General features: G+C 48.0%; 2 protein-coding genes across 2 annotated transcripts; one reads left to right on the top strand and one right to left on the bottom strand.

Annotated features, from left to right (window-relative positions):
• The first annotated feature begins 5,441 nt into the window (after positions 1 to 5,441).
• LOC117849770 (probable anion transporter 2, chloroplastic) lies at positions 5,442 to 9,922 on the top strand. Its single transcript, XM_034731436.2, has 8 exons — positions 5,442 to 6,437; positions 7,176 to 7,402; positions 7,680 to 8,028; positions 8,112 to 8,156; positions 8,973 to 9,119; positions 9,234 to 9,371; positions 9,511 to 9,544; positions 9,646 to 9,922. Exons 1-8 carry the CDS (start codon positions 5,943 to 5,945, stop codon positions 9,816 to 9,818), a joined length of 1,608 nt encoding a protein of 535 aa, XP_034587327.1. The 5' UTR covers positions 5,442 to 5,942; the 3' UTR covers positions 9,819 to 9,922.
• Positions 9,923 to 10,360: 438 nt separating this feature from the next.
• LOC117849771 (uncharacterized) lies at positions 10,361 to 12,704 on the bottom strand. Its single transcript, XM_034731437.2, has 4 exons — positions 12,394 to 12,704; positions 12,181 to 12,285; positions 10,766 to 10,909; positions 10,361 to 10,680 (listed from the first exon to the last, which is right to left on the bottom strand). Exons 1-4 carry the CDS (start codon positions 12,613 to 12,615, stop codon positions 10,639 to 10,641), a joined length of 513 nt encoding a protein of 170 aa, XP_034587328.1. The 5' UTR covers positions 12,616 to 12,704; the 3' UTR covers positions 10,361 to 10,638.
• Between the last annotated feature and the right edge of the window lie 10,101 nt (positions 12,705 to 22,805).

Genomic DNA, 22,805 nt, shown 5'->3' with positions numbered 1-22,805 from the left:
CTGTCTATAGCCGTGTCGAAAGGATGGTGTCTAAGGCAGCTTGACGTACAGAACGCGTTCTTACATGGTGTTCTTGAAGAGGAAGTATATACGAGACAACTCTTGGGTTTAAGGATAGTTCAAGGCCAAGCTATGTGCACAAATTGGAGAAAGCACTATATGGTCTAAAACAAGTTCCTAGAGCGTGGTACTCTAGGCTCAGTTCTAAATTATTTGATCTTGGTTTCAAGGCGTCTAAATCAGATATATTTTTATTCATCTACTCAAAAGGAGAAGTAACTATATTTATGTTGATATATGTTGATGTTTTTATTGTGACAAGCTCATCCATAAACGTTGTGACTGCGCTGCTTGGAAAATTGAGAGAAGAATTTACTCTCAAGGATCTTGGAGATCTCAATTACTTTCTTGGAATTCAAGTTAAACCGATGCAGGGAGGCATAGTATTATCTCAAGGGAAGTATGCATCTGATATTTTGACAAGAGTGGGTATGACAAAGTGCAAGAGTTCTCCTGCTCCCTTGTCGGCTACTGAGAAGATATCTAAAGAAGATGGTAAACTGTTATCTTCAGAAGATGAAACTAAATACAGAAGCATAGTAGGAGCATTGCAATATTTAATATTAACTAGACCAGACATAGCATATGCGGTTAACAAAGTTTGTCAATTTTTGCATGCCTCTACGATAGCTCATTGGAGTGAAGCAAAGAGAATTTTGCGATATGTGAAAGGAACAGCAGATGTTGGATTAAGCATAAGGAAGTCCAACACTACATTGCTTAGTGCGCTTTCAGATGCGGATTGGGCTGGATCGGTTGATGATTGAAGATCAACCGGTGATTTTGCTGTGTTTCTTGGACCAAACTTGATTTCATGGAGTGCAAGAAAACAACTTAGTATCTCACGATCTAGTACAAAAGCTGAGTACAAGTCATTGGCAAATGCTACAACGGAGATGATGTGGGTTGAAGCTTTACTCAAGGAGTTAGGTGTGCAGCTAGATCGGACGCCTTGTTTATGGTGTGACAATTTAGGAGGAACATATCTCTCAACAAATCATGTGTTCCATGCAAGAACCAAGTATATTGAGATTGATTTTCATTTTGTAAGAGAAAGAGTTGCAAGGAGATAACTTCAAATTCGGTTTGTTCCCTCGCAAGACGAATTGGCAGATGAGTTTACTAAGGTTCTTACTCCATAGAAGTTTGAAGCATTTAGAGACATTATTAATCTGGTTAGAAAACCCAATTAAGATTGAGGGAGGTTGTTAAAAAATCTGATCATAATGTAATCGTAGTTCTCCCGGGTTGTAACTCACATGTGATAGCGTAGGACTCGGGTAGAGATAGTTGTTGTTTAAACCAAGTTCCTTCCTATTCAAATTGTAATCACGGGTAGAGATAGTTGTTGTCTAAATAAGTTCCTTCCTATTCAAATTGTAATCAATCTCTATAATTTCTAAGGCTTTTAGACCTATATATGAACACGGAACCATGATACGCCGGGTAAGATAGTCACGTTAACTCATTACCATATTTTCTTACATTGCCGCGTCGAATTTTCGGTTGCGGCGCGAGTTCCATGCCCCTCTCGCACTCGCGAGCCCCGCCCGTCCCGTGGGGCACCCACGCCGCCCGCGTCGTCGTCGTTGTTTCCTTCTCGTGGCCGCCCCGCGCGGCGCGCCGCCGCGTGGTGCGCTCGCTGCTTTGTTTTTTGTCCGCGTGGTCGGTCGGTTCGCCTGGCTTCCCTCGTGCGACGGGGAGCGAAACCCGGCGCGTGCACGGTTTGTTGCTGCCGCCTGCCTGCTGGGCTCCGATCGGGAGCAGCAGGATCAGAGACGCAGGCCGGCTGGCAGATTCTGCTGATCCGGGGTCGAGCACCACGGACGGACGTGTGGCGGATTATATATCATGTTAATCTGCGCGGCGCCGGATCTAACGTTCTGCATCAACAACGGGCATGTGCACGAGGGGAAAAAAGATAATAGTCGCCCACATGTTCGTGAGACCTGTTCCGACGATTCCGTGGGTTATAAAACGAGTTCTGTTTTTGATGGCAACGAGGCACGTTCTGATCTCACACCTCATACCACAAAATTCTTTCGGTTAATTTTGCGTGCCCAGACTGTTTTTTTTCTACCGTGTAGGTATACTGCGTTCGACAGTAGCACGGAGCATCGATAGGACGATCACGCCACGGGTTCATCCCAAGCAATGGCGCCGTGAGCTCTCTCTCTCTCTCTCTCTCTCGCGTTGGCGACTCGGCGATGAGACTTTCAATTGGGGACGGAGGGCGGGGGTGAAGCCTGAAGCGGCAGCACGGCCAGGTCGCCAGGCCTCTCTGCTCTTTTCTGACGCTCGCTGTTAAGTCCCTCGCATTCATGGCGCCTGGCTGCGCGCCCCGCAGTGAATGAAGGCGGACATACGAGCCGAACCGAGCGAATATGATGATGCGGAGCTTACGACGGCGCGCGCCATCAGCCCGTCACCATGTTCGTAGCATACTAGCATTCTGGTGGTGGTGCCGACGTGCCGTGCCATTCGCTCGCCCAGCAACAGCAGAGTGTCGGGCGCCTGGCGGCCTGTCATCTCGTCTCCTGCTGTTGCCTGCTGGTGCTGGAGCCCGAATCGAGTCCGAGTCCGATGTAACTTCTCCAGCCAGACCGGAGAGGCGACGGTGCCATGGAGTGGAGTTTTACAGTTACCCAACTGACTGGGGGGCATGAGTTGGCCACTCGTCGATCGTAGACGGCTTGACGCCATACGATCACGCAGCGGTGCTTGGCTCACAGCTCAGGGCTAGCTTTTTACACGGACTGTGCACGCTCCCAACCCTGTACGTCCTGTCAGCTGCTGCGGGCGTTTCAGGCAGAAATCCGTGAAAGAAACGCACGGATGGCGCCCGCACTGTTTCTCCTTTCCAGCCAACGCCGTGCCATTGCCATGGACTGGGAGAGTGTGTCATTTTCGAAAAGTTTGGAGACAGTGTAGTGCACCGACAATTTTTTTTTTTTACTCTTCCGGGTACATGGTCGATGGGCAGCTCCTGCGATGATAGGCAGATGACAGTACTACTTCAACGCCGGGGACAACGCACAGGTTACGGCTTCTTCCCGCGGCATTGAAGCCCGAAAAGATTTGTTTCCTGTTACAGCGTACCGAAGAGTGAACAGTCCACGGTACAGTCCCTCTAAACTCCCCCATGAATCCTTCACTAATGTGCATCGCAGCATGCCAGCATGGAATTGCAGGGTAAACATGATCAGGCGTCTGTCAGTGCAGTGTGCGCCAGGAAAAGAACTCACCATGTGGCCATGTCAACTTCAAATTTCAAATACCAGTAGAATATAACACGATTGGCATCACGACCACACGGTCCGCGATTAATCATGAGCGGTTCTTTTGGCATGGCAGAGAAAAACAAAAGGGCCTACAGCTGAGTGACTATTTCAGGGCCAACTCCGCCCTGGTTAAAGTTGACGCCTGCACGATCCAGGGGGAGCACAAATTCGTTCTGCCAGCCGTTTCCTTGCCTTGCTTGCAAGATTGTCTCTTTCGTGCCTGGACGCATGCATGCACGAATGTAGGATTGAAATGACAGGTTGATCATAGTCATAGCTCGGATGAGCCTTTGGAAAATTCGTGCAGGTTCGGCTCCATGTTAGGCCACCTCTTCACGTTCGATCTCTTCCTTTCTTGCAGAGGGGCCGTGCAGTGCTTCGACACTTGGCAGAGTTCCCTTTGAAGCCACGCAAAGGTTTTTGATTGGTGAACGAGATAACGCGCTCACCAATGATGTGTAACGCATACAGTACTGCCACGTACGTTTTGACGAGCTGAGAAGCATCATTTCACAGCATCCCGGATCCAAATCAAAGCCAGCAAGCCGAAGGGCCGAAGAGTGCGGCCTTGGACCGGTATTGAACAACTGGGCTTTCGTCACAAGAGTCGTCATGGGCTTTTCCAGGGAAAATGGCCAGCCCAGGCAAATGGTTTGGATATGGTATTTCCTTTTTCATGTCTCAATTTTTCAGCACGCCGCTCTATTTGAATCGACTTAGTTCAGTAGCAGTCACAGAGAAAGGAAAAGAAATGCATTTCAGTACCAAGACGCATATAATTAGATCGTTCCAAAAGTAACTTCAAGAGTTCACCGCATCTGGACATTACAAAACATTTTGAATTTGAAGTTACTTTAAATGTTTGCGTTGTGAACCAGACAGAGAGCAACTCGAGGAAATGCATGCCAATTAAAGGGGTGTTTGGATACTAGGTCCTAAACTTTAGCAGTGTCACATCGGATGTTCGGATGCTAATTAGGACTAAACATGAGCTAATTATAAAACTAATTGCAAAATTCCTGGGCTAATTCACGAGATGAATCTATTAAGCCTAATTAATCCATCATTAGCAAACGGTTACTGTAGCACCACATTGTCAAATCATGGACTAATTAGGCTTAATAGATTCATCTCACGAATTAGACTCCATCTGTGCAATTAGTTTTGTAATTAGTCTATGTTTAATACTCCTAATTAATATTCAAACATCCGATGTGATAGGTGCTAAATTTTAGCGGGTGGTATCCAACACTCACTGAAGCTACTAAGAGTGTTTGTGTTGTGTTCTAAAAGTAACCTGCTGGCTGTCAACTCCCTATCGGCTTATCCTCTGATGAAGCTTGCGTGTGCTTAATATGGCGTTGGCCGTCGTCCTCAGTAGTTAAATCCAAATCGCATCTGCTCGCGATGGGCTTTATTGATGAAATTCGCTATAGTTGTTCAGGGTCCCGCCAAAGCTTGATGCTTTGAGCGTTAATGCGCCAAGCTTCGCAACACAAGCCGATCAAATGGAATCGTGGCGTTATGCACTGTCACTGAGGGCAACTTCAAGTGCTTCAAGTTAGTGGTCAATGCAGGTATGAAATGGCTCTAGGACACTTCTTTTTAAAAGAAAAGAAAAGAAAAGAAAAGGGTTGGTACGTGGCAAAAGAAGAGATCATAAGAGCAAAAATGTGGCCAGCATCCAGATGCTGAAGAGAGTGGCCTTTTACGGGAGTAGGGGACCCTTAACGGTCCAGCCGTCCAGGTAGGTTTCCGGCGCGACCATGGGCTGCGGTCACGTCACGGCGGTGCTGGTGCCGCTGAACAAATGGACGGGGACGATGGCCGTCGATGTCGAGAGCCGCCAACCAACCCCCCCGGACTCCGGTCCACCTCCTCTCCCGGACCTGACACATCCACACCCCCTGGCACGCCGCTGACCACACACGACACGACAACCGCGCGCGCGCGCAACGACTCCCGGCACACAAACGTCAACACTCAACAGGCTCGCCGCATGCTCATTCTCTCCTGGGCGTGTGAAGCCATCGTCTCGCCTTCTGCCGCGGCCGGGTAGGTGGCGAACCGGCCGCGCCGCGGTAGGTGCCCGCCGGACGCCGGCAACCCCCCGCAATTCTTGACCCTTTCCGAATACGCCTAGGCGCCTAGCAACCCCAGCACCGGCCCGGCACCACTAGCAACGTTGCCATTTCTTTTGATCAAGCAACGTTGCCAACTTGCCATTTTGCCAAAACCAAACAGCTCCTCGCCCATCTAAGATTTAACACGAGCTGATTAGCCAGGCCTGGCAAGCTCTCTGCTCCGAAGTCCGATCTGCCACCTACCGCCCTCGTCAGTCGTGACCAGTCACCACCTTCCCTCGGCCCTCCTGCTCCCCGCTAGGTCCTAATTTAACCCACCAACCGCCGATCAATCCCGCCGCTCGCAACCCCCTGCCTCACTTGCCATGGGCTTGACTCACCGCGCGACGCGCTCTCCGATCCCCGCCGTGGACCTCTGACTAGGCTCGCTCGTTCCTGCTTCCGTGCTTCGCCGCCGCGTATTCAGGCCCAGGCTATCAGCTCCTCCCACGGGCCGGTAGTTGGATCAAGCTTGGCGATGGCGCCGGTCAGGTCGTGCGTGTCCGTGAAGACCGCCGTGAGCCCGGTCAGGTACAGATCCACGAGAGTCGGGGCGGCCGGCCTGGGGGCGCCGGGAAGGCTGCGGATATGTTCCTCGTCCGTGGCGTCGGCAGCCGACGCTCGCGGGGATGGCGGTTGCGCCGCCAGCAGCAGCGGGAGGGGCGTCGTCGTCAATGGCGGCCTCGGCGTGCTCGGCGGCGACGGGCCGAGGATCAGGCGGCGGGATGTCGTCGCCACGTGCAGCGCGAGCTTCGACGGGGTCCGGCCCGTCCCCGCCGCCGCCGCTGCCGTGGCGAGCGCCGTGCAGCCCGCGGTGGCGTCGTCGTCGGCGTTCCCGGAGCGGGCCAAGGTGGTGGCGCTGGTGGCGGCCATCATGCTCCTCTGCAACGCCGACCGGGTCGTCATGTCCGTCGCCGTCGTGCCGATGGCCGCGCAGTACGGGTGGTCCAGCTCCTTCGTCGGCATCGTCCAGGTAAGCGCAGCTGAATCCCCCAGCACTTGCTTGATGCTTCGTTCCCCCTCCTTTTTCCTCTGTGCATTGACGAAAAGTAGAAGCAAAGCGAAGGACCCCTTTTCGCTCTGTAATGAAGAACAAAATGTCCCGAACGATCAGTTCATAGAACAAAAAAGGTCAACTCTGCATCGACACGTCAGTGCCAGACGCGATGAGAAAACGACTGAAGCATTACATTTTAGAAGAAGCACGTGGAACTGCAACGATGGGAGACGGTCGGTCTTCCAGCCTCTTATGGACTACAGTCTTGCCGTGTGCCGGCCCAGAGCAGCTCCAAGTTACCAACATGTCACCAGAACACGACCAATTTGAGAATGGAAGTTTATGTGTTTGCTTTCTCAATTGACCACGAGCCATGACAATGATTATAGTTAGCCTGTATTTGACTGCAGAGCACAAATCGGTAAAGTGAAGGTTAGTTTCCTTGGACAGTCAATCACATAGATATGCTATCAAAAGTCTCCTGATATCGACAGGATTCGAATTGGATAATTGGACTAGTTCAGATGTCCTTGCTATTGGTGTCTTGTTTTACCTGGTGATAGGGACCAGGAGGATTACACTGGGGGAAAAAATCAGTAACTAGAAACACCCAACTCAAAACTCCATGTGGTGTATGCCCTGATGCTCGATAAGCTTGTTATCTTGCTACTAGGCTGGTTGAATCTGATGTTAGTATCATCACCATTTCTGCAGTCATCATTTTTATGGGGATACGTTTGTTCATCCATGGTTGGAGGAGCTTTGGCAGACAAATATGGCGGGAAGAAGGTGATGGCAGGTGCTGCTGCACTATGGTCCTTGGCTACAATCCTCACTCCTTGGGCTGCCTCCCGCTCCACCACCATGTTGCTTGCTGTGCGTGCACTCTTTGGCCTAGCCGAAGGTGTTGCATTTCCGACAATGAGCACCTTCTTACCAAAGTGAGTAACAAATTTCTCACCCGATTAATTTGCTTGTAGCTGGCGTTTTAAAGCTTTAAGCAACATCCAACTTGGTAACTAGAATAGTTCTTTCAACTGTACATGCAAGTATTGTTCATCTGATCTTGCTGGTATTTCAGTTTAGGTTTTTATTCATTGATTTCAATTTAGCTGCTACAGAATCTCCAAAATAAAAAAAAACTGCCACCTATTTGATGTCAATGTCATCAAACAACATTTCAGTATTGGGTTCAATCTAACATTGAGCATGAAACAGGTGGTTTCCAACACAAGAGCGTGCCACCGCTGTCGGCATTTCAATGGGTGGATTCCATCTTGGAAACGTCATAAGCTTCCTAGCAACACCGATCATCATGTCACACATAGGCCTTACTGGAACATTTGCCTTCTTCGCATCGCTTGGTTACTTGTGGCTATCTGTATGGATGTTTAATGTAGAAAGCGATCCTATTGACAGCCGTACCATAAGCAAATCTGAGCTGCAATTTATTCTAGATGGAAGAAGCGGATCTAAAGTCAAAGGCAGTAAAGGCCCATCCCTTAGGGAATTGTTCTCGAAATTTGAGTTCTTGGCTGTCACTATAGCCAATGTGGTCAACAACTGGGTAAGGATGATCGGCTAGCAACATTACAGTTTGGTCATATTGTGTACGAATTCTAACACCAGCAAATTCAAAATACCATGCAGGGCTACTTTGTCTTATTGTCGTGGATGCCTGTGTACTTCAAAACGGTATGTTATCAAAGGCCTCCTAGTTGATTAATGGCAAAATAGGCAAATATGTCCCTAAACGTTAGTCCAAGGATCACTTTGTCCCTAAAGTATCAAATAGTCCGTTTTAGTCCTCCAACTTTTCACTTTGGATCAAAACGGTCCCTGGACTGATGTGGCATGCCACGTGTTCATGCCATGTCATCTTTGGTTGCCCTTAGATGAGTCAAACATGTTATAATTGCCACATTTACCCCTTGTTTCATCTAATAAATAATACCCGACGTGGATTTCACATATTACAAGGAATTTTTCACACTCGTCTGCTCAAGCAAGATAAAATAAATAAAGTGATGGCATAGTGTGTTATGCACATCTTCATTATTTTTCTTCCAAAATGAAATTGATCAAAATGTTCTAACAGAGCCTAAACAATGTCATATGTTAGTTTCCATACCTAAGATTCAACAAAAACTAAAGCTAGATGCATGAACATAGGATAGAAGGTGCGATTATTTTGTACCCTCGTCGCAACAATCTTATACACAACCATTCTAATATACATGGTGAATCAAAGGGGTAAAAGAGACAATTCTACTATGTTGAGTCATCCAAAGGTTGCCCACTGCTGACATGGCAAGACCACATGGCATGCCAAGTCAGCCTAAGGACCAGTTTGACCCAAAAGAGAAACTTTAGGGACTAATGTGACCTATTTAATAGTTGAAGGACTAAAGTGACCCCTAGAATAAAGTTGAGGGACGTATTTGGCTATTTTGCCTTGATTAATACTACTCTCAAAACTCCAAGCTATTTCTAACTACAATCCTACTACAGGTTTATAATGTAAATCTAAAACAAGCAGCATGGTTCAGCGCCATACCTTGGGCAGTCATGGCTATGTCCGGTTACGTTGCAGGAGCCTCTGCAGATTTCCTGATCAAATCTGGTTTCTCTATAGGACTAGTTCGGAAAATTATGCAGGTAAAAGCATTGCCTGAGATTTGCACTGTTCATAGAACAGCTGATCACTTGCATAACCTGAACAAGGACTCAGTTCTGATTTCCCTGCATAACACAGTTCTGATTTCCCTGCAGTCTATTGGTTTTATGGGTCCCGGAGTGTCATTGCTATGCTTAAGATTTGCCCAAACTCCATCAGTTGCTGCGGTTCTCATGACGATAGCTCTGAGCTTGAGTTCCTTCAGCCAAGCTGGATACTTTTGCAATATACAGGTAATGTTTCCTTCATGCCCTGATCAGTGATCATGCCACCTCAACTCCGTGAACAATGTTTCCCCTTTCTGGAGTGTCATTTCCATCATACTTGTAACTTCGATCTGATTGAATGTGTTGTCCTTGATTGTTCGAGCAGGATATTGCTCCCAAATATGCTGGATCCTTGCACGGTACGTTTGTAACTGGAGATCTAGCAAGACAAGATATGAGTTTCCAGTTTTCATCAGTGCTCTCCTCAGGCTTACTGACATCTCCTCTGCTGCGTGAACAGGGCTGACGAACGGCATTGGGACAGTGGCCGCTATAGTTAGCACCATCGGGACCGGCTACTTCGTGCAGTGGCTAGGATCCTTCCAGGCCTTCCTCACCCTTACGGCCGCGCTCTACTTCAGCGCCACCATCTTCTACAACGTCTACGCGACCGGCGACCTGATTTTTGACTGACACACAAAAAATTTTGCTAAGATTCTTTTGTGCGGAATCCCAAAGTGTACCAACATTTATTTGTATCTCCCCAAGAATGGAATAAGATATAGGTTGTTCGCTTACCTCGTGTGGAACCGTGCGCAAGCATTGTTAGCTTGCGGGGAAATTACAGAAGAACATTGGGAAGGACGTGCGTGTCAGGTGTTCGACGAAATTACCGTCCAAGACTTGCAGATGCGGCGGTGAACGAGCGAGCGGGGGCGGCGGAGGGCACGCCGAGCGGCGGAGGCAAGGTCGACTAGGCTAGCAGTAGCAGCCGACTGAGCGGCGGATCTCGGAGGCGCTGCCCGGCCGGAGGCTCTCTCCGCTCCGTCTTTCCAGCTCTCGGCTCAGATGAAAAAAAGGGAAGGAATCGCGCGCGTGTCCGTCTGTTGGCTTGCGGGCTTGCGGCTCGTAGAGACGTTGGGAAACTTGTCGCGATTCGGCCCACTCAACGGCCCACGGCTCCTTTACCAGGACCCAACTGATCCGTTGGAATGTCGGATCATCTTGCACAGAGATTCTGTTCAAACCACTCACATTCATTCAGACTCTATAGTGCATTCTCAAGTCTCCACAATAGTGTGCAGCAACAAGTTACTTGTGCTAAGGTACTCGTACACGTTCTTCAGTTCTTGGTTTAATAGTCACACATCTCGTCTCAAACCTGTGCACCTGTGCTCGTTCAGAGCGGCCTCCGCTCGTCTTTCGCTTGACATCACACAGAAGTGATGCTCTTTATTACCCCGAAACGATTCGTGAACAATTCACAGCACTTTGTGAAGGGAAGGAAGCCCAGTCACGAGTCACTCCTGCTGGGCTTGTTCGAAGCTGGGATGACCTGCAAATTTAAAAGTCAGTTAGGGATCCACAAAATGTAATGCTGGCTTGGCTTGCTGGCCAATGTTTTTGGTTGGTTATCATACGATCTCGGCAGATGGTATCCAATCATTTGTCGCAGGGTTGCTCGTGCAGCGGACAGAGCTGGCGGATGAGTAGCCGTTGCCATTGGTCATCACACTAAAGGCGCTGCAATTGGGTCCCTCCACTTTGATAAAACCTGTACCAGTCTGCAAAGAAATGTGACCGAGTTAAACATATCAGTATATCGATGTTACAGAATGCGTACTGGAACCAAACTACTATATTAGAATGAAAAATCAATTTTTCCATTGTTAGGACAGTCTAATAGGCTCCAAGACCAAAAAAAACATATTTAGTTTTTGGGATCCATGCATTTTGCTTCTGGTCAGGTTGATACCAAGCATCATGAAAGGCCTCAGCACGTACCTAATGATTATCCTGATATTTCAGTTGTCCTATGCGAGCATCTGAGAATGATTATACTGCTTTGCCTAAGAGCCTTCAGTGGAGAAAGCTAGAAAACATTTCATGATCAATTGTTGATATATGTGCTTTAGGACACTTTGTACCACTAGTAGCACATTAATGCATAAAGTGAGCCTGACCATGCTAAAGAGATTGGGACTGTTGCCCTTATCACTATATTTGGATGCTGTTTCAAGATTAGTTAGTTTTATCAGAACTTCATAAGTAAAACCATGTTTACTGCACATCAGAGACAACCAACGTGGAGATTCCGGGCTTGACCCCTGGCCTACCATACAGCTCTTGCCATTTCAAAAACTGCACTTATCATTAGACGATGTTCTTTGCACTCCTGTTCTAAAACTCTTTTGTCAATGAAATACAGGCAGCGCTCATGCTAAAAAGAAATTAAAGTGTAATGCAATCTTCAGAGCCCATTCAAATTTCAAGATTAACAGAGAGTTAACAAGGTTAAATTAAATAATCCTGATCATTTTGCTGACCATAGCACTTGCAAGGAAAACCACTAGTGACTCTCGTAGCCAGAGTGCTGAATCTGACTCCAGTTTTCTGGCTACCCCGGCCACTTTTGCAAACAAATTCAACAATAATTTGACACTGTTCCGCTGAAAACTCTATAATCAAGCTTTTGTCGAGGCTCTTGTGTGAACAACATGTATTTTTTTAATGTGGTTATGAATGGATGATTTTGATCAAGAGTTCAAAAGCAGCTATCACAAGACAGCAGATACCACAACATGGTAAGATCAAATAAATAGCAATAAGTAACTATGGATAGAGTGATTGCCCTAAAGAATGATCCTGAAAACAGAATCCAAACTTACACCAAGCCTTATGACTGCACCTACAAACCTGGCCGACCTACTGGCTGCCTCCTCTTTTTAGATGGACTACTGGCTGCCAGTATGGCACGACTACAATTCACAAATTCGGTAAACAATTTTAAATTTTTCCCCTAAAGAGTGCTCAGACAGGTACATTCAAAGCTCACCGTGTGATGCTGCTTGTCGATGCCTATGAGCCCATCGTAGTACCGCGTCTCCACGTACTCCTCCCTGCCGTCCACATCATCCCCTCCTCCGTCCAACACCAGCTTCTGCACACGACAAGGCACCACGCTCACATCGACACATCGATTTCAACAGTCACACGAAGCAACAATTCTAGTACCAGGAAGATGAAAAAAAAGGAAAACCTCGCTGACCTGGGGCTTCGCCTCGAGATCGCGCAGTTTGCGGAGCTCCGGCAGGTCGTGGTCCCCGGCGTCGCCCTCCGCGCCGGCGTCCTCCGACGGGTCGCTGCGCGGCGGCTTGGCCAGGCGCTTGGGCGCGACGCTTTCGAAGTAGCCCCGCACCTCGGCCTCCACCCGCGCCGCCTCCTCCGGCGGCAGGTGCGGGTCGCTGCGCGCCGGCCGCGTCGTCGCCATTGGCGTGCGGCTCCTTCGTTTCCTTCCTCGGGTCCCGGCTCTGGCTCGGTTCAAGGGACGGCGCGGGTTGGTGATTCGGTGGCGGGGACCAAGACGTCACGTCGTCGGTCCTCTCTATGGGCGGGCGACACGCGCGGTTTCGGCCTTTGGGGCCGGGCCGCCGGGGACCGGGAAGGGCGGTTTTGCGGTGAGGATGACAGCGTGGGGTCACGGGGCAGGTGTGGCGACGGCGACGGCGCCGTGATGGTGGCGTCTGATTGCGAAGCGGCGATGATGCACTGGCTGTGGCTGGATGGATAAAATCCTGATCCGCCCCTGCTGTTGCTGTCGGCTGTCGCCCAAAAAAACTCGTGACGGCGACGGCGCGCGATGGAGGAAGGTTCCCGAGTCCACGAGGTGGCGGAGATAAACCGTAGAGCAGTTTGAACCTTTTCTTGCCCTTTGTTTGCAAGAGCACGCTTTGCAGTTTGGCAAACTTGTAAATTACGGAGAAGTACCAGGCACCAAACTGAAATACAAAATCTTGTGGTTGGATTTTGAGTCGCTATGAGGCGATAATTTGGTGGACGGCTGGTTAAGAAATTGTGCGGGCTCTGAGGTTTGGCTTGTGAGGATACTCTAGGCCTGCTAATGAGCTAAACCCTCCCCTAACCCGTCCTAACCCACAACTAATGATGTGATTCTCCCACCCCATCCCGCCTCATATACTTAACTTATCTAACCACCCCGTGCCGCCCCACCAGTAATGGGTTGCCATGGTTCTTTAAAAGGAGCACAAGCAGAATACTGTCAGATAGTTACATTTCAGAATATGCAGAATACTGTCAGATAGTTACATTTCAGAATATGCATCTCAGATAGTTACATCTCAGAATATGCAAGAGATAAACTAAAATCAAAGATCACCGACCCGGCCATTGCTAACAGTAAGCTATTATGATTGAATTTCTGCAAGTGCAGTGTCTTATTGATAAGATAAAGCAAGATGCTCACATCAATATAACATGCATGGAACACGCGACAGTATGACATGACACACACATAAGTAAAGTTCCAAAATAAACTAAGTGTCTAATCCAAGTTCCCGAATTTTGCATTTGTCAGAATATTTGCAGAGTCAAGAGGCAAAGTTTCTTCAATCAGCGATGTGTAAAATGAAAGGAAAAGACTCAGTATGGAACACAATACGTATGATACTTTCATATTGGATTATTTGTGAAATAGAAAATAATAACAGACTGCTAAGTAAGCAAAAGGGAACCTGAAAGCTTAAAAAAAGAGAGGCATACTATAGACATTAGTGGAGATATTAGTACATGTATATGCAGTAACATCAGTACACGTATATGCTCAAATCTCACCTAGACAATTATCAACTACATGTACTAATAGGAACAGAATACCCAATTTATAGAATATGCATATTAGTTGGGTATCTTTACGAACCATTTGAGTTTCTCACCCTAACTCCCTCCTAGGTTGTACACAGATAATGAAAAATTGCTTATATGGTTACTACCATGAATCATAATGAAAAATTGTTTTGCAGATTTCAATTCCAAGTACGAAAAAGGCACAAATGGACTGAAACAACAAATTCTTATTGAGTTAATAAAAATAATTAACTGTGGCAATGTCTTCATTGATCCGGTCAGAAACTAATGCATGTCACTACACACTACTTGCTACATAATGCTAATTAGGATATCAATGTCTAACAAGCCGTTGGCTTAAATCTCACCCAGCAACTACATATACCAACTGGGACAGAATACACAATTTATAGAAATATGCAAATTAGTTGTGTACCTTTAGGAGCCATTTGAATATCTCATAACCCTCTAACTTCCTCCTGAACTTCACATAGATAAAGATCATCATGTCAGGTGGAGACATCAGTGAGCTTGCACTAAGAGCAGTTTATACTATAGAATAGGAAAAGATTGGAAGATATAAGTGAGCTTGCACTAAGAGCACTAAGAAAACCTCAGTTAGTAAAAACTTTAGTGGTGATATATTTATACAACCAATCTTTGCAGCAGACCAAAGCTTCAAGAGTTTCTGGCGTCATTGAGCTTTGATTGTCACTAAGAATCCGACCACTCAAGTTGAATACTGATTCAGAAGAAACGGTGCTGAGTGGAATTGCTAAGAAATCGCATGCCATCATTGACAACACAGGGTACTTGTTGGAGTTTGTCTTCCACCAAGTCAGAATTTCAAATTTTTCATCTGTTCTCACTGGTGGTTCTTCTAGATATGCATCAAGTTCTAATTTTTCAATCCAAGTCCCTCTCCTCTCATGCCTATATTCAGCAAATTTTTATTCTAGTCTTCTTTTTCCAAGCACTAGCACTGGAGAACGGTTCACCATGCTTCTGGATGCACTAGTTTGTGATACTACATTTGTATCATTACAACATGCTAAAGAGGTAGGAATCTCCATTACAATTTACCGTGGAGAGGTATGGAAATACATGTCAACAACTTCTAAACCACTCTTTCTTGCCTTTATTTTCTTAAGGAATCCCCGTTACAATTCACTCTTTCGTTAAGGAATTGGAGAGGAAAGGGAAGAGCACCTTGATTTCTCGAAGGGATCTCTTGTTGACAGGAGTGGCGACAGCCGGCGGCGGCAGTGTCGCCTTTCTTGGTGGAGCGTGGCACCCTCAGCTCCTGCATGCGGGAGCGGATGCAGCGGTGGCGGTGGCCGATGACAGCACCTCCCCCGTAGATGTGGTAAGAAGAAGAAGGTGAAGGGGTGATGCGGAGGAGATTGAGGAAGGGACTGGAAGGGGAGATGCAACATGCATACTTGGACCCGTGGCCATCGGAAGAGGACCTCGCACGGGAGGGGCGGTGGCGACGGCAGCCGGCGGCGGTGTCACCTTGTTCTTGTGGGCGCAAGGACGCGCCGATGCGAGGTGCCCCGTGCCCCGTGAGCCGCGGCGCGAGGTCAACAAAATATGTTCTAACCCGCCCCGACCCGCAAATGCAGCGGACCCACCCCGCCCCGACCCGTTGGCCTCTAAACCTGCAACTACCCATGCAAATGAACCCCCACGCAAGAATCCGACATGAAATCCCCATTTGTCCTCGCCCCACTAGCAGGTCTAGGATACTCAACTTCAGCCGATAGGTGACCGGTGACCATTGAACAGGAATGGGCAAAATTGCCGGGTCCTTTTTGTCCATCGACCATTCTGTAGTCCTGTAGAGACGAGACGCCAGCAATTAAGCAAAGAAGCAGCTAGTGGCAACATGTTATCCTTTTGCTCTCACGCCATGAGATACAGAATGGGCATTTCCGTGGTTACCATCCACATGTACTTCGCCCCTGCACTGTCCGTGGTCTGTTCGTTCCAGCGATCCGCGAAAGAAGAGCTAGCAGTCCAACAAGCGTGAGGACAGGTCTCGCTGCATTTGCCATTCGTGCATCGTTCCGCCGGCAACATCCTCCAGACCGAAGCTTTTTGTACTGGCTGCACCGCAAGCTGCTACAGCAGCAGCATCAGAATTTTGATCGTGCCTTCTGAATTTTCTGAAGCTTCAAGCATGTAACGTGGGCAATGGGCCGTGGCAAAACTAGGTCGCGCGCCAAGTGCCTGCGAAAATTCGTGGGCTGTAATATGGGCCATCCATGAACGGACAACAAAATGGCAAGAGTCCAGCCCATCACAGTTGCGGCTGACATCCGCGGTCTTCGTACGATCTTTCTTATGAAACGGTCGATTCATCTTATAATTTCGTCCCAGATTTGGCGATCAGGATCGCGATTATCTTCAGCGATCCAGTTTTGGAGCTTCCCAAGCCATTGGATGAAATATGCACGGTCCAGATGGACCCGACTCCCGAGAGAGAAGTAGGACAGCGATTTTCTCAAAAAAGAGCTCTTGGTCGTCAATCGTCATCCCGTTGAGGCATTGCTTGACACACACCGCCCACCGCTATGGCTCTCCTGGCATGGACTTGGACACTTGGTCGATTGTGGAACGGGCTGCCCAGCTATGCTGAACATGACGCCTCACCCGAAAGAAAAGGTTCTAAGATTCTTGAAGCTACCTGCATTCAAGAGAACTACAGTTCAGTTGCGCAAAGGCATTTGTAAGATGCCGGTAGGTACTGGGTACAAACCAACTCACAGATACACGTCATGTCTACAAGACACTAGCCCATGGTATCAGTTCGATCACAGATTCACAGACATGTGAAGATGCCGGTAGGTGCAAGGTACAAACCAGCACAGGTGCATGTCACGTCTGACAAGATATCAAACCTCCATTCCATAAATTCCATTGGCGCACATCAGATACTATAAAAACGGGCCACTCGACCCGTGGTCCATCATTCCAGAATAAAACGTCGCTGTTCTCTGATAACATCATCCGGCCGGGGAGAAGTCAGAAGAGAACTGAATGCTGATTGCTGAAACGGTGTGCTGAGTCCTGAGTGTTCCTACGTTCCTTGCTTCTTCCTGTCAGACAGTTGACGGCATAAAAGATGCTCCGCTGAGACCACCGCGCTTTGGAATTCAGGAGCCTTTCAGCGTTCACATTGTGCTCGCTGGCTGGGGAAATCCTGTGGCGCGTCGTAGTCTCGCATGACGCCAAGTCGCCAATCGGTCTTCAACGATGGAAAGCGTGTATGCGACCTTTCGGTTCATGCAGCCCTGTCTCAGCATCTTCAGCTGAGTGTGGAAAGGCATCTGGCGTGGCGTCCCTGGTTGGCGCATACAGTGGAGTGGATCGTGCTCTGCTGAAATCACTCCATCACTCCTACCGATCGCAAGATTGCATTGCATCGGTAGGGCCCTGACCATTCTACTGCGACGTGGCACACGCATGGACGCGCGCATGGTCTCTGATGGGGCCAGGAAAAGCGCCGTCAGCGAAGAGCTCGCCGTCGTTGGATTCGTCACTGGTGGCGTCTTTCTCGCTGGCAATTAAGCTCCCTGAATTATTTAGTTATTTAGGGATATTTGATTCCCACCTCCTAGAGTTTAATCCCGTCACATCGAAGGTTTGATACTAATTAGGAGTATTAAACATAGAAAACTCATAGGAGTATTAAACATAGAAAAAACTATAGATGGAGGCTAAACGGCGAGACGAATATATTAAGCCTAATTAGTCCATGATTTGACCATGTGCTGCTACAGTAACTATTTGCTAATGATGGATTAATTAGGCTTAATAGATTCGTCTCGCCGTTTAGTCTTCATCTATGCAATTAGTTTTATAATTAACTCATATTTAGTCCTCCTAATTAGCCTTCGAATATTAACTAAATTTTAGCTCAAGGAACTAAACACCGCCTTAGACGCCGACTAAATATTAGCTTAAGGAACCAAACACCCTCTTAGGCGCCGGTTGCCGTGGTGATACACTCTCCACTGATTGATACAACATGAGACTCATGGTAGGTGCCTTGGTTGCTCACGAGCGGTCTGAACTCAGAGTGATGTGAGCAGATGTCAACATCTGCGAATGTACGAGATGAGATCCTCATGGATCGGATTAAGGTCTTTTGTTTGTGATCATTCGGACGCAAATCATCCCTTGTCGCACTCGTGCTTACTTTACGTGATCAAACACCGTTGCCGCAAACATATCCTCAAACTTTTCTACTCTTCATTTCTGCTACGTGGCTACAAAAGTTTCAGATTCTTTTTATACAAGTTATGCTACGCATGCAAATTATCTCCTTTTTCTTTTCCATCTTTCTCTCTATGGAGATTCCTAACTGTCCACGGGCAATATAGTTGATCCTATTCCTTCCTTGAAAAAAAAAATATGGTTGAGCAAGGAAGTAAAGGGTGAAGTTCAGAGTCCATGTGTCAAAGTAGTATATCACCCAGTCTTGCATGACACGAGTATGGCACTACACCAACCAACTGCTAGTTACTGGGTCCATTTTGTTTAGATGCAATGTGATTAACCGATAATCATGTTTGATAAGCTAGCCGCCCAGATTAAGTGGTCGTGCATTGCACACTAGGCAAAGACGCAAAGTGGATCTTTTATGGTGAACGTGTATTTTCGTTTTCACGAAAGATGGTGTGTATCAGATGAGTATGGACTGCTGAAGAGAAAAAAAAAAGATCGAGACGATCCTGAGATGCAGCGTGCCTTGCTTTAGACGGCGCACGCGACCCGTGTGGCCGGAAACCGACATGCGGCCCGACCGAGAGCGACCCATACAGAACTCGAGTCTTGCTTGACCAGACCCAGAACACGCCATCTACCACTAGCTTCTCCATTTGGGGTAACCCACCGTCAGTCTTTAGTAAAGCTCCCATGCCCGCATCTTTTGGCTGTCAATGATAGCCTATGAGTCGTGTTTGAGGTTGCGTTTCGGTGGTAGGAATTTTGGCATGATTCTTTCAAGAGCTTAAATTTGCCACTGCTTCTTTTTTCCCCCTCTCTTCCATTTCCTCCTTCAAAATTCGGTTAGAAAACGCGTTTACGCATGTTCTAACTCCTAAATTCAGCTTTAATCCTCGAGCTTAGTCGGATTGCACCAGTTCAGTTCAGCAGCACCACAGAGGAAGTTTTAAGGGAGCCTTTAGTTCCTTTGCTTATTTTTAGCACGTGTCACATCAAATGTTTAACACTAATTAGGAGTATTAAATATAGACTATTTACAAAACCCATCACATAAGTGGAGGCTAAACGACGAGACGAATCTATTAAGCCTAAGGGCCTGTTTGGCTCCACCCTGTTAAAGTTTAACACCCGTCACATCGGATGTTTGGATGCTAATTAGAAGTATTAAATATAGACTAATTACAAAACTAATTGCACAGTTGGAGTATAATTCGCGAGACGAATCTATTAAGCCTAATTAGTCCATGATTTGACAATGTGGTGCTACAGTAACCATTTGCTAATGGTGGACTAATTAGGCTTAATAGATTCGTCTCACGAATTAGCACAGGATTCTGCAATTAATTTTATAATTAGCTCATGTTTAATTCTTCTAATTAGCATCCGAACATCCGATGTGACACTGTTAAAGTTTAGCACCTCGTATCCAAACACCCCCTAATTAATCCATCATTAGCAAATATTTACTGTAGCAACACATTGTCAAATCATGGACTAATTACGCTTAATAGATTCGTCTCGCCGTTTAGCCTCCACTTATGTAATGGGTTTTGTAAATAGTTTACGTTTAATACTCCTAATTAGTATCTAAACATTCGATATGACGGGTGCTAAAAATAAGTCAGAGGAACTAAACAGCCTAGTAGGACGCACGCGTGTCGAGTAGACGGTATTGATTCAGCTTTCAGGTCCCATATGCTGGCACTTCGCCTCTCTCGGCAACCTCAATCAAGGCCACGCCCAACCATCCTGCGCCAATATGACTTGACACCATGCCACCTGTACACGTGTCGCACAGAGACACTGACTCAACTAGATAATAAACTGGTAATAAATTGCAATTTTCGCCGCGGATTGGTGCTGAAGATTACTAAACTGATGGACCGAGCCGATGACACCTGTGTCACCCGGCACACGGAACCCCGGTGGATGATGATGCGAGGCTGAGAGCTACGGCAGTTTTGTCCGTGCGAGCGAGAGGGCCGGGAGCCGATAGAACAAACGAGGGCGGCTGCGGCGGCGCCGTGACGGGGGAGGAGATCAGAGGCGCAACCCAGTGAAGAAACTGCCGGATTCTGCCAGCGGCAGCGACCGGTCACAGTCAGCAGCGTATGATTTCCACGGCGGCCGTGGAAGCACTGGAAATCTGTAACGCAGACAAGGGGAGAAACCTCGCGCTCGCGCCCGTGGCATGCTTGCTTCGACCGAGCGAAGCATCCATGTGCCCTCCGGTCGGCTCGGGCCTCGGGCGCTTTGGCGTTGCTGTGTACTTCCCAGAACTACTGTACGTCTTCCAAAGTACGAGTATAGCATACAACCGTACGCACGTACAGCGGGAGACCCTAACTTCCTTCATTGCAACCGCACGTATTTATACTACATTTGTTCCTCGCAAGTGCACACGTAGGATTTCGTAGTAGAAGCGCGACACGTAAACGGCCATTATTCAAGGCACGGTTGGTCCAAGCATGGGAATGAATAATCGTACTTAGCCAGTCGCAAATGCTCAATAGTCTCAGAAACAACGTGTACGGGACGGACAACTGGTGCATCCGATCCGTGGCCGGCCTCGCCCCTACCTACCGGTGTCTGTCGGTCGCCACTCTCCACTTCGCCACTCCGAGTCACAAATCGGGGGTTACACAAAGTGCCTTCGTGTCACTGGACATTATAGCCGCCGGGGAGTAGCTGCCTAGGAGTCTAGGACCACTGCTTCCACTCGGGAGCTAGCAATGGGGAACACGCACTCGTGTTAACAAGCTAAGCTCCACCGTGGTCCATTGGCACGATGTAACCTTAGCTTCCATTAGCTGCTTTGTCATTTTCTTGCGATCAAAAAGTAGCAAAAAGGCTTCTCTATGTGTCTACTAGCTGGGTTCACGAATCGAGTATGTGGCCCCATGAGGATCGTGTATGTAAGTTATGCACTTATGCTGATTACTTGAAGCTCGTGCACTCACTACTCAAGTGTGCTACCTCCCTTCGTAATAAGGCGGTGTTTGGTTCCACCTTGCTAAACTTTAACAATTTAGCTGCTAAACTGTCAAATATCCTTGCTAAAACTTGCTAAAGTTGAGCTGCTAAAGTTTAGCACTTTAGCAAGTTTTTGGTTGCTAAAACTTGCTAAAAGGTAGGCTGAACAACCTATACCCCCTCATTTATTGCTTATCTCCCCCCTCCTGCGCACCTTTAATAAGGGTAGATAGATCTTTTTATAGCTCATTAAATACCTTTTAGCAAAGGGAACCAAACAGCCTTAGCTAAACTTTAGCAACTAAAGTTTAGCAAGAGGAACCAAACAGGTTCTAAGATAAACTCTGCAATTCATGCATTTGTGGTGTCACATACTCGCATTATAACGAGCCCTTTAAATGGACGGCGCTACAATTATTGATCAGCATGGAGTAATCTACGACATCGTTTACAAGCATTGCGCCATCAGGGTTCAGTTCGTTCCTAGCATTTCGGACAGGCCACGCTGAGGAACAAAATGAGCCTAACGAACGATGCCGACCCTGGCGTGAACCTCTGACCCGGTCCGGTGTGCGTTTCCGGCCGGAGCCATGTGGCGCGCCTAACCTCTTTTCTGTTCCCGCCCGGTCGGGGCGGATCGGAGTGAAGCGCAAGTATCGATCCTCACCCCAGTCCTGGTAATAACCGCCCAACCGATCGATGGTGACGGCAAAAGATATCGAAAGGGTGTATACCACACAACTTCGCAGCAGGGAAAGCGAACCGAGACACATAAAAACATAAACGGACGCAGCTCACATGTTTGCTAGTTCTGGCCAAATAATACACACAGGAAAAGCTCTCCGAACAAGCGAGTCGCGTTCATACGTAAAGGTGACTGTCCGAGTCATCCGATCGAGGCAGTAGCTAGCTGATGGCTTGTACTCCACTGCATACCATCAGCTGAAGCGCATGACCTGAGCCGAGCTAGCTAGCTAGCTCTTCTTCCTCCATTTTCTCGTAGCTGTGTCCTACACGTAACGTGATGGAAGCCGGACGTACGTGCCGTGCGGCGTGCCAGCGGTCACAAACTCACGCCGACGCCGACTCGCATACGGTGTGCGGCGCACCTGTGGGACTTCTCGTAGCCGAAAACGATACCGATCGAAACACGTACGCCGCGCAGGCATAAAACACAACCGACGGACCCGATCCCCACCTCGCGCGGTCGCTACTCGCTCGCTACGTTCCCTGGCAGACCGAGGCGGCAAGTAAGAAGCAGGCCCGCGCTCGGACACGGGGGGGACCTCGCTCGCGCGCGGCGGTTGCCGAGGCAAGACTGCAAAGAGAGATCAAGGCATCGAGCACTACAGGGGCAAGGCAGGGTGATCGCGGAGCAAACCACCACCGGACTCAGGTGTTTGGCAGTACTCAACTTGAGAAAAATTTGTTCCACTCCATCAACTTAAAAAAACTTGCAGCCAAATGCGTCTAGCTCCACTAACTCCAGCTCTAGAAAAAACAGAGGGTCAGATCCACGTTTTTAGTGGAGTACCGCGGGGGTGCTCCAAAAACTCCCTTTTCAAACCTCCTCGTGGAAAAAAAGTTGATAGGTATTTACTCACCATTACC

This window comes from Setaria viridis, chromosome 3 (genome assembly GCF_005286985.2).
Source record: "Setaria viridis chromosome 3, Setaria_viridis_v4.0, whole genome shotgun sequence".
Lineage (NCBI taxonomy): Eukaryota > Viridiplantae > Streptophyta > Magnoliopsida > Poales > Poaceae > Setaria > Setaria viridis.
The sequence above is the reverse complement of the archived record's forward strand: the minus strand, read 5'-3'. Positions and strand labels throughout refer to the sequence as shown.